Here is a 12,021-nt window from a genome sequence, read left to right as displayed (position 1 = left end):
TTCAGCCATGGAAGTTCATTTAGTACCTTTGAAGCTGGTCCTAACTCTCAGTGCCTAAGCCATAGGTCGATTATTAGGGGGGAAATGGAGAATAGGAGGTTAACTAGATCACCTTGAATTCTAGAAGAAAGGCAGCTATAACTCAAACAAATGAATTTGAACTCAGTTAAAGTTACGTGAGAGAAGCACAACAATTTTTAGCATTACTTTGTAAAACATTAGAATGATTACGATATGTTGTCTTTATATCGCATCTTTATTTAATCTTTTTCTAAAATAATACAAGTAAAAACTTGAGATCATGAATATTTTCTGACTGTAGAGACTATTGCAAAACTCTGATCATGCCATTAAAAAAATAAATTATTAATATGAAATTAATTTTATATGTGAAGTTATCTTTACGTAGATGAATAAATAGGACAATCCTGCATTTTTCTTTTTAAAATCTATCAATTTATCTGGGAATTTGTTGTCAGTTTTAGAATTTTTCAGACATATTCCAGAGTGAAAACTGCTACGAAGGTGGCTAAATGGAAAAATGTTTTTGTCTGAGCATTTTTATTTTTATTTTTTTGTATTTTGCATTTGCTTCCAGCAAATTGGTAAGAACACAGACAAATAAATTTGTATCTTACTCTCTCTTGAACTCTAAGGTGAAGTCCTTGGCTACGTCTTGTCCAGAGGAACTCCAGAAAGGCAATGTATTAGCCTGGCCAGATTTTCTCCCTGGGGTTGTTGGAAGAGTGAAGATAGACCCCAAGAGCATATTCTGTGCTGGTTAGACCTTTGTTATCTTTGAAAGCCTTAATAGAAGCATCATACAGTTGCATTCAAACCATGTTCAGGAAAATTGTGGCACTGAATGAAAGGTTTCCAGAAGCCTCAGAGAAAAAATCAGTAATGAAAGTTACTTCTCTTGCAACTGGCACATATAATGAAAGAGAAATTCAATAGTGTTGGTACTGCTGACTTTCTCTTGCAACAAGGAACATGTGGTATATTCTAGGATGCAGTCTTAGTTCCTGGGACAATAATGAGTGGCCAATATTCCATATAGAAACAAGAAACCAGTCACCTTATACAGTAGAAAAATGGAAGAAAGATAGGGCTGTTAAAGGCAAGAAGATTTATTAATATATTGGCTTTTAGAAACATAGTTTAATATATTTGAGGGAAGAGCTTAAAGTATTACCAATACATTTTAATATAATTCACTCCCTTATAAAGTTTGTAGTAAATAATTATCTTAGGTGAACATGTTTAAGTTAAATAAGCTACTATTTAATTTCTAATAAATTAATTAAAAGAGCATAAATTATGAATATGATTTTCTATTTTGTGTATGTGTTATTCAAGAATAAATTATAGCACAGTAGGTTTTCATTATTCCAATTGTTCCTGTTAAAAAACTATAAAACGTATCCTGAAAATCCATTTGTCATTCCATGTTCTTATACTTATCAGCTTTGCTGATTTGTTATTTTTAGCAACTCTCTAACATTAATCATTTCATTAAAAAATTGCCAGAATCACAGAGGTCTCAGAGCAGGCTCATCAGGGAAAATAATTCCCTGATAGTAGAAAACTTTAAAAATCACTGATACTAGTTCTGAGGCATGAAGCTGAAAATGCAATTATCTCCCTGGCCCTGCATGCATCTGAATGACTGGAACATTCAGTCTTAATTCCTCAGATTCCAATGTTGTGTAATAAATGTTCATTGGGACCTCAAGCAAAATATTTATGGTTTCCTGCACTAAGATGTTGAAAGCATGAAGTTTAGGACTGGGTCATAAGGGAAATATTTCCTGGCCTTTGTAAAACAATAATTTCATTTGTTCTTGATTCATTATTTTGTTTTTGTTGTTGGATTTTTTTTGTCATTTTTTAAATATAAACATTGTTTTAACTTAGGTGTTGAAATATAGAACACTTCCTACTTTTCCTTAAGAGAGCTGTAGAACTGCTTAGAGCTTTAACTTGATAGCTTACTTTGTATAGTATGGAGAACTTGAATGATGAGCACAGGATTGCAGGACTTACATTCGATTGTTGTTTGTAAATATTCACAACTCAGCCATGCTTCCCTTACTTCTCCCTCTCTGCGTGGATAAAATATAGTGCCCTCAAAATCTTCCTTCTCAGGCAAATGAAATAATGATTTGGCAGTTCAGTGTACTGTAATTTCATTTTAATGGACTGATGGAGGGGAGGGTCATGAATATTTGTTAAATAAGAAAGTACGTATTTGTGTCAAATTACATTTGCATGGTCAGTATACAAATTACATTGTTTATAACATGACACAAATCATCATAGAAATGGGTCTGCTGCCTGCAAAATCCATTGTAAATCAAAGTTTCACTGAAGCATAATGATGTTCAGCTACTCTATGGGCGCTAGCAAAGCCTGTAACACAACCAATGGGTATTGATCATGCTCTTAGATGTTACTTACCAACATACACACACACACACACACATGTATATATATACACATATACATACACACCTGTGTGTGTGTCTGTGTCTGTGTATATGTATATGTGTGTGTGTGTGTATGTGTGTGTGTGTATATATATATATAGTTTTGTGCATACATTTTGATTTGTCCACAGATTGTCAACCTTTAGAAGGCTCCATTCCCCACCTGAAAACTTCATCAGCTACTTTAAAGCCAGGATCAAAGGCCTCTCTCTACTGTGACCCAGGTTTCCACATAGTGGGAAATTCTGTCTTGCACTGTCTAAATTTAGGACAATGGGCACAACCTCTTCCACACTGTGAAAGTAAGCAGCTATTCCTATCAATTTTTACCTCAGGGTATACAGTATTGTGCTCAGAAGTTCCTGGGCCTGAGCTAAAAAATTAGATATGAAAGTCACTTAGTGACATCCACAAGGTACTTTTTTGCGTTGTTTTCATATAACCAAAATTTGTTTGTTTGTTTGTTTATATATCAAATTTAGTCACCACCCATCTCACTCAGAGAGCAACTGTGGGCGGTTTACAATAAAACAGGAATAAAATATTAAATAACAATTAAAAAATACAATTAAAAAATCTTCTTAAATAAATAATATATTCCTAAAGGTCGATGGTAAAAAATTCTTAATTTAATTTCCAGGAAGTGTCTTCAGGGTGCTAGCCACCCCTAGGGTTGGTTACCCTCCTCATGCTCCATGCAAGATGGCAGAGCCAAGTCTTCACCCCTTTCCAGAAGGCCAGGATAGTGGGGGCCCGCCTCACCTCTGGCGGAAGAGTATTCCGTAGGGCAGGGGCAATGGCAGAGAAGGCTCTCTTCCAGGGACCCACCAATCGACATATTTTCATAGATGGAACCCGCAACATGCCCTCTCTGCTGATTGGGTGGGATGGGTCGATGTAATAGGGATGAGACAGTCCCTCAGGTAACCTGGACCCATGCCATGTATGGCTTTAAAGGTCATAACCAGCACCTTGAATTGGACCCAGAAGCCGACTGGCATCCAATGCCGCTCTGCAGCAAAGGTGTTACATGCGCCATCCTTGGGACACCCAAAATTGCCCATGCAGCTGCATTTTGAACCAGTTGTAGCTTCTGGATACTCTTCAAGGGTAGCCCCATGTACAGCGCATTACAATAATCTATACGGGAGATGACTAGGGCATGAGTGACTGACCAGAGAGCTTCACGATCCAGGAAGGGGTGTAACTGGTGCACAACATCAAGTTGAGCAAAGGCCCTCCTGGCCATGACTGCCACCTGCTCCTTGAGCAGGAGTTGTGAGTCCAGGAAGACCCCCAGATTCCACACCAGGCCTGTCTGGGGCAATACCAGAACCAAAGATGGTAACCTCCTGGATACAGAGGAGCTCCCAACCCACAGCCACTCCATCTTACCAGGGTTCAGCTGAAGCCTGTTGTTCCCCATCCAGACCCTTATAGACTCCAGGCACCGAGAAAGGGTGGCCAAAACATCACTTGACTCACCTGGGATGGAGATATTGATCATCATATTGATGATACCTTATCCCGTGGTGGTGGATGATCTCACCCAGTGGTTTCATGTAGATGTTAAAAAGGAGTGGGGAGAATACCGAACCCTGCAGAACCACAAAGGAGGGGCCACAGGCTGGATCTCTCACTCCCTATCAACACTGGTTGGGACTGGCCTTGGAGGAAGGAGGCAAACCAGCACAAAACTGCCGCCCACCCCCAACTCCCCAAGCCAACCCAAAAGGATACCATGGTCAATGGTATTGAAAGCCACTGAAAACTCAAGTAGAGTGTGGGTGGATGCAGTGCCCTCATCCCGCTCCCACCATAGATCATCCAAGACAAATTTGTAGAACAAATTTGCTTGCAAATGTATATATAAGTTAGATGGTCCAGAAATGAGATTGTATTGTTGAGTACTTACTGGATTTGTTCTTTATGACCATTATACTTCTTTATGTTTTGTTGAGACTGCTTTTATATTCTTTTTAATGTGTTAGCAGCAAATTTTGGAAGATCTTGCTGCATGACTGCAATTGGTAGAGAAGATGGAATTCCAAAAGCAAAGGAAAACAGAGAATGTATTCTTCTCTACATTGCAGCCTAGTATTCATAGTCACTAAGTTTGTATAATTAATATAACTAAAGATAGAATTACATTGTCTCCAGGAATTAGGACATGAGTTCATGGAAGCCATTTGAAAAAGCGTTTAAATAAATATGTCCCCTAATAATCTTTTATTTTTTATTTTTTAATTTATTTATTGACTGTTTTTAACTCTGTTGTATGCCACCCAGAGTCACCTGTTGTGAGATGGGCAGCTATATAAATTGGTTTAATAAATAATTAAATTAGTTTATATGTATATTTATATACTGTTTGGGTACAGGAATTAGTTGTGGAGAACCTCTACCTCTAGAAAATGGATTTTACTCTGCTGAGGATTTCTTTGCTGGAAGCTCTGTTACCTACCAGTGCAACAGTGGTTATTATCTGTTGGGAGACTCAAGGATGCTCTGTACAGACAGTGGAAGCTGGAATGGTATTTCACCATCTTGCCTTGGTAAGTCCACCCAGACCACACTGTTAATATCAGAAGCAAAATCTATGCTTTCCTGTCTGATCCTAAGGACTTTGTGACCATGGGTAACCACAGGAGGGCAAGTGACATTTCTTCTACCCTGATATCATTGTGCAAAATGGGGCACTGTATATCATTTGCATCATGCCATCACTGATACATATTATATACTTCATGTAGGTGGCACAGTGATGCCATGGTGCTTGTTATACTATTGTGGCTTATACGTGTGACTCAGATGTGAACTAAACCTGTTGAGTTAAGCATAGAGCCAGGACCTACCTAAATAGATTCTTTAGATTTCTTGTGTCTTACATGTGCCATAGGATTTATAAAAACACTTATCTTTTAAAGGAGTTTGAGCTGCTGTTCAGGTGTACAAAGCTCAAGTTCCCTTTGGCATACACAATTTTGTGGGTCTTTGGATTCTGTTAGAAAGGGATTATCATTATTTATTAATTTATGGTCCAAGACCAAACCGACAAGCATTAAAACATATACAGCAGTTTAAACATATACAGTATATGTATAAATTACCTAGAAGCCAAAAACAATCAAAGCTTTGAGGAAGGCATCAGCCAATTCCCATAGGCTAAAGCTACAGATAAAAAATTGCTACCATCCTACATACATTTAGAAATTGGTGACTTAAAAGGAAAGCTGTGATCTCCTTATCATAAGAGAAATAAAATTTTGTTATACTAGACACCAATGATTGGGACCATTCTGGTAGGAGGAGGTATGTGGTCCATCATGCTTTTCTTTCACATATATAGGCTTATATATTTCAGTTAAATTTTTGACAGAACTTGGTTAGATAACTTCCAAGAATTAATTACAGTGGAAAGAATACATGTCTGCATTTTTGTTATCACTCACAATCTGCCTCAGTCAGCAGTTTCTCATAAGTTTTATTATATCCTCATAAAGCACCATGTGTAGTTTGTACAGAAAGAAAGAAAAGTGCATTTTTTTCACAGATGGTTTCAATAGATCTTCAAGTAATGAGCATCTCTATATTTCTGTGAGGGAAAAGAGCCAGTCTCATCTCTAAGACACTAATTTCTGCACCACCAGTGGTGATATGACCAAGGTGATTATGAATCTAGTGCCATCAATACATATGGCGTTGCAGAGAATAAGAACAAGATGGGCCAGCATTCTAATCAGGATGGTCTAGGAAATTAAAGTGGTGAAGAAGGAAAAGGTAAAGGGAGCAATGGATGGAGCGATGGGAGCGATCATACTCAGATGCTGCTTGGTTCAAAGTGAGAACTAGAAAGGGCAGCTACATACTCTAGATGGACTGAAGTTTACAGAGAGTGACAGAGAAAAATTAGCAGCATTTGGTATTTTCTGTGAGTTCCAGGCATAAGAGGCAGCGGAAGAGTATGGGAGGAGACTTTTGGAAGATTATAAGGATACTCGAGTGAAAAAGATTCAGGGGCAGTTGGAAGCAGAATAGGAACGTGAACGGAAAGAGGGTAACATTTATTAGTAACATGAAATGCTGTATTTGTTTGTAGATGTTGATGAATGTGCAGTTGGTTCAGACTGTGACTCCCATGCCTCTTGCCTTAACACAAACGGATCCTACATATGTACCTGCATTCACCCATATAGAGGAGACGGCAAGAAATGTGCAGGTAAAGGAGCAGGAGTGCAGAGCAGTTTGGATGGGCATAAGGAAAATTGCCCAGCTTGTATTCCATAGAATTACAGTAGAATTTTAGCTGTAGTTTAGTCCTCCTATTGAGATCCATCACTGAGACTCCAGATTACCAGTCTCACAAAGTCAGTAGCATAATCGGCATAAACTTTAAATGGAGCTGGATTAAAGATTTTATCAAGTAACATTTGTGCTAATGATCCTCTATAAAGACTATATTAAACCATAGGTAAAGGTAAAGGTTTCCCTTGACGTAAAGTCCAGTCGAGTCCGACTCTAGGGGGCGGTGCTCATCTCCGTTTCAAAGCCTTGGAGCCGGCGTTGTCATAGACACTTCCGGGTCATGTGGCCAGCATGACTCACGGAACGCCGTTACCTTCCCGCCGAAGCGGTACCAATTAATCTACTCACATTTGCATGTTTTCGAACTGCTTGGTGTGCAGAAGCTGGGACGAGCAACGGGAGCTCACCCCGCCGCGCGGTTTCGAACCGCCAACCTTCCGATCGACAGCTCAGCGGTTTAACCCGCAGCGCCACCGCGTCCCACATATTAAACCATATTTGTCTCAAAACTAAAAGAAGATTTTCTAAAAAGATACGGCCTATTTAGTCATATCTGCAATGGATAAAATGCGAAAAAACTCAAATCACTAAAAAGAAGAGATTCAAGCATGAATTGGCACACAGCAATATGCTGGGAGATATGAGGGGCTCTTCTTGTTGAATATGGCAATTCCTCATCAAGTTCTTCCCCTCTTCCTTTATAACAGGAAGTGCTACTTACTTGTGTTTGGGCAGATACCACCAGGGATGCAAAAATCCAACTGCCTATTCTCAGGGTACCTGTGTATGGAACCTGGCTCCTCCCTTTCCTTATGTTCTTATTCTTTTCATTTCATTCAAGTAGCTACTTGCGGTGAAGAACTATTAAGTCAGTTAATGCTGTTTCCAAGCAGATTCAGACCTGATAACTTCTCATCTGAACGCAGCTAGGAAAAAAAAAATGTTGTTAGTTTGGGGGGGGGAGAGAAAGAGAGAGGCCTTGTGCGCACATCATCATACTGTCCATCTCTTCCTTCACTCAACCAACAGTTGATAATAGGGAGAAAAGAAGTGCATTTTTCACAAGAACGTTCTTATACGTATTATGGAATGAGATAACTTTGCATAGTGCCTCTGCTATTGGTGGAAGTATTTGTTTCACCAAAGCATTTTAGCTGGAAAACATAAATACCGTTTTTCAGGTGTTCTCCCATACCTTTTTGAAAAAAATAATAATGATCAGAATAATAAGTCTTATATCCTAGTAAATATAGTCAAGATTATGGCCTATTTCCTCAATCTGTAGTTTCATTCTATAATAGAAAGCAAAAACACACATGCAGAAGTAGACATGCATCACAAATTGTATTGTCTGCCTTGTGTTTTGTCATTTGGATTGTGAAAATGGTGATAGATTTAATATAGATAGCTATCATTATGACACAGCAATGGCAAAAGGGAAAAAAATGCAAGTTTCACACAAAACAATATACCTCATTTAAGTATAGAAGTTGTGTATGAATTATTACTAGAATAGTACTGAACATAGTAAGGAAAATTTCTCATGGTGCAAGGTGACCAACTTGCAGTATTGGTATAAATCCAAATAAAGAAAAATGTGGCTAAAAGTTTGATCTGAAGTGTTCTTCAAAGGGATTGATGTGTACATTCCCATGATCTTGTGACTGGGCTATTAGCCTCCCAAATTGCCTACTTCAATGTTGCATGATTTGTTTTCATTTTTAAGCACATGAGCCACACCTGATGTCAGTAAGCTCTGTTTTACCTTATATCTGATTCCAAAGAACCAGTAAAATGCAAACACCCGGGAGATCCTGAACACGGTCGGTCACATGGGGTCAGCTACAGTGTTGGTAGCAAAATCAGGTTTTCATGTGAAAAAGGCTACCAGCTAAAAGGAGTCAGTCAAGTTACATGTTTGGAATCTGGAAAATGGAGCCATCTGATACCGTTCTGCGAAGGTATTTTTTAAATACTTATTATGATTGTCCAGATAGAAACCAAAACAGCCTGGGTTAGGCAGTTGAGCATATAATTTACAGGAATTGCTTATTCAGAAAAAAAAATGTTCCAAAACAAGGCACTTAAGAGTTCACAGATTAGCTTCCATAGGTGCCAGTACTGGGTTAGTAACTTAAAGAGATGTTGTTACTATTGATAGAGACTTCCGGTGCTATTTGCAAGTGTGACTGTTTAGTTGCAGACATATCAGTAGTTCTCACTTAAGGTGGCTGAACAGCCATAGCTTCTCATATAGGAAGGGGAAATATTCTTAGGACATTCAATGGAGTGCAATTCTTCATGGTGTTGGAGCACAAACATATCTGAGATTGTGTAAAGACTACTGAATATTGGACATCTCTGTTGCATTCCTGAGATGCAGTAAGAGTGAAATTCTTTCTGAATCTCTGTCCAACCTACAAAAGGTTTTGTTCCAAATTTACCTTCTAATAGTATAATATTTTTCTGTTCTCCAGCTATTCTGTAATGACAGTATGGCTCCTGTTTCCCTTTTTGGGGGTATAGTAACAGTACAGCATATTTATTTTGCATAAACATGGTGATTTTTTAACAGCTGATTTTTCTTTTTTTTTCTTCAAGCTATTTCCTGTGGTATACCACCCGTTCCTAAAAATGGTACAGCCGATGGCTCCAAATTTACATTTGGTAGTAAAGTAACATTCAGGTAGGAGATCATTGTATTTGGAACTTGTTATTTGGCAACAAATATGAAAAATATATAATAATCATTAGAAAATAATTAATAGAGTATATGTAATGTATTTAGTCTATATTAGAAATACCACAAAATAATAATTTGAAAATACTAAATATATTCGCAATACTGAAAATACTGAAGTGTGTGCTGTGGAAGTTATTGGAAAAACTATCTGCTTCCATTTGTGAAATTATCAATTGACATATTCTGTATTTTGGAAGAAGCTGGACATTAATACTTGCACTGGGTTTTTCTTCTCCCAAACAAGATGATGGCTACTCTGCAATAAACTGCACGCAAATGAAATTGTATTGCTGTCATTGAATATGAAATACTTTAGATGTTTTAAATGTTACCTGCTATGGAACTATATATGAATGGGCATGGATGGAGAAATACAAATATTTAATAGTGTAGTGTCTTTTATAAAATATTTAATGTTCTACTTCCATTGCCACCAAAATATTGCAGTTTGGCAAGTTAATTTTTAATTTTCTTTGTTATCTATCTTTGACACAGTACAGATAGTCCTTGCTTCACAATGGTAATTTGGACCGGCAACTGCGTCACTAAGTGGCACAGTCATAAGGCATGAGATCATGTGACAGTACTGGCTTACAATGGCAGTTGCAGCAGTTCCAGTTGTTCTCATTAAGTGAATCCCATGTGGTCACAGAATCCCACGGTCACATGGTCACCATCTGTGACCTTTTGCTGGCTTCCTCATTGATTTTGCTTGTTAGAATCTGGCAGTGAAGATCGCAGATAATGATCTTGTGACCATGAGATGCTGTGACCATCATAATTGCGAGCTGATTGCCAAGCACCTGAATCGCAATCATGTGACCGCGGAGATGCTGCAAGAGTCACAGCTACGAGGACCGGTCATAAGACCCCTTGTTCAGTGCTGTTGTAACTTCAAACAGTCGCTGAGTGAGTGGTCACTGGACAAGGACTACCTGTATTTTATCCAGCTTTCATGCAGTAATATCTACCCAACCTAGATTTTGTAGAGAATTGAAATTAAACAGTTAATAATAATCACATGATACTCACCTTACGCTTTATTTTGCTGTGTCAAGAATTAGGGAGAAGATGGTAGCCTTTATCCTTGCTGTCAAACATTGATTGCTCTACAGCTGGTCAGAAATCTGGGAAAGTGGAAAGCATGATAAACTTTTAAAAACGTAACTGCTGGCTATAGAGCATTATGTTTTACATAGTTAGAATGATAATGCAGTAATTTGTACTTATAAATGGCCACATTAGTGGCTATCTCATTTCACATACAGCTTTACATTTGAGAAATTGAGCTAATACAACAGGAGAAATACTGTGAAACAGTCATGTAGCAGTATATATTTACACTTACTTTTTGTCTAACTACAGATGTGATGAAGGATACATTTTAGTGGGTGAAACAGAAGCAACATGTCTAGCGAATGGCAGATGGAACCATTCTTCTCCATTATGTGAATTAGTAAAATGTCCCCTCCCCAAAAAAATAAAGAATGGAAAATATGTCTTGAACGGTGTGATGTACCTTTCTAACGTATCCTACATATGTGACATGGGGTACAGGTAATCAGAAAACCAGAATTCATTTGGTATATACCATGTCTTTGATAAAATTGCACAAGAAAAAACTAACATGTACTTATGAATTAAAAAAATATGCAAAATATTCTATATAGAACTTGAACTGCTCTTTGTTATTTGGTGTCATATTATTGCACATTGGAAGGTTATATGAATTAGTCACTAACATCATCATCATCATCATCATCATCATCATTATTATTAGTCATTTACTTAGAATTCAGATTTTAAAAGTCTCACTGGGAAGTCTTGAAATGTGAATCAAAACAGTTCACATTATCCTGAATCCCAATAAAATCTTAATGGTTTCTTAATGCTTATTTCTTTTTATTATGTTTATTATGGCCATCCACTCCAAAAGACTCTGTTATTTTTGAAATCCAGAACAATCTAAAACTTTGGAATGGAAGGTTTTCTTTTAAACATCGTCACTGAGATTCAGCTTTATATGTAACAGTAGTAAAGTTTATTGCTGTAACCACAAGTTATAACACAGGCATAATACAGGATTCATAAACCATAAACCCCCAATTAAATGTAAACAAAAGTATAGCAGTCTTAAAAGTCTATCCCACTGTTGCTACAATGCTATTGTAACTTAAAGCTGCATAACATTAATCCTGAAACTACAGGACTAGAAGTCTAAAAGACCTGACAAGCACATATTTCTCTCTGATATTAAAAGATAACAACATTAAAATGGCCACTTGATAACTAATATAAGGGAAAACGTCCACCATTAAAAATGTTACACAATCCACATTAGAGCCCATAAAGTTGCCTATAATCTACCCCAGTGTTTTTCTTTGAATTATGTTATAACATCCTCCACCTGACCCTGGGTTCAAGGATAAAAATGCTGTGTTATGGAGACATTCTAGACCCTGTCTTCAAGAAACACTGAGGACG

At 37.6% G+C, this 12,021-nt stretch overlaps 1 protein-coding gene across 1 annotated transcript in view; it reads left to right on the top strand.

The window, feature by feature from the left end:
- Positions 1–12,021, top strand: part of SVEP1 (sushi, von Willebrand factor type A, EGF and pentraxin domain containing 1) — a 131,403-nt gene that overhangs the window by 81,288 nt on the left and 38,094 nt on the right. The window contains exons 29-35 of the mRNA XM_063294984.1: positions 657–780; positions 2,621–2,791; positions 4,871–5,044; positions 6,589–6,708; positions 8,579–8,755; positions 9,396–9,480; positions 10,903–11,094. Of these exons, the coding sequence (XP_063151054.1) occupies positions 657–780; positions 2,621–2,791; positions 4,871–5,044; positions 6,589–6,708; positions 8,579–8,755; positions 9,396–9,480; positions 10,903–11,094 (1,043 nt within the window). The remainder of the gene's footprint in view (positions 1–656; positions 781–2,620; positions 2,792–4,870; positions 5,045–6,588; positions 6,709–8,578; positions 8,756–9,395; positions 9,481–10,902; positions 11,095–12,021) is intronic.

Source organism: Candoia aspera, chromosome 2, assembly GCF_035149785.1.
Source record: "Candoia aspera isolate rCanAsp1 chromosome 2, rCanAsp1.hap2, whole genome shotgun sequence".
NCBI lineage: Eukaryota > Metazoa > Chordata > Lepidosauria > Squamata > Boidae > Candoia > Candoia aspera.
Note: the sequence above shows the minus strand (reverse complement) of the source record. Positions and strands in the feature narration are given on the sequence as shown.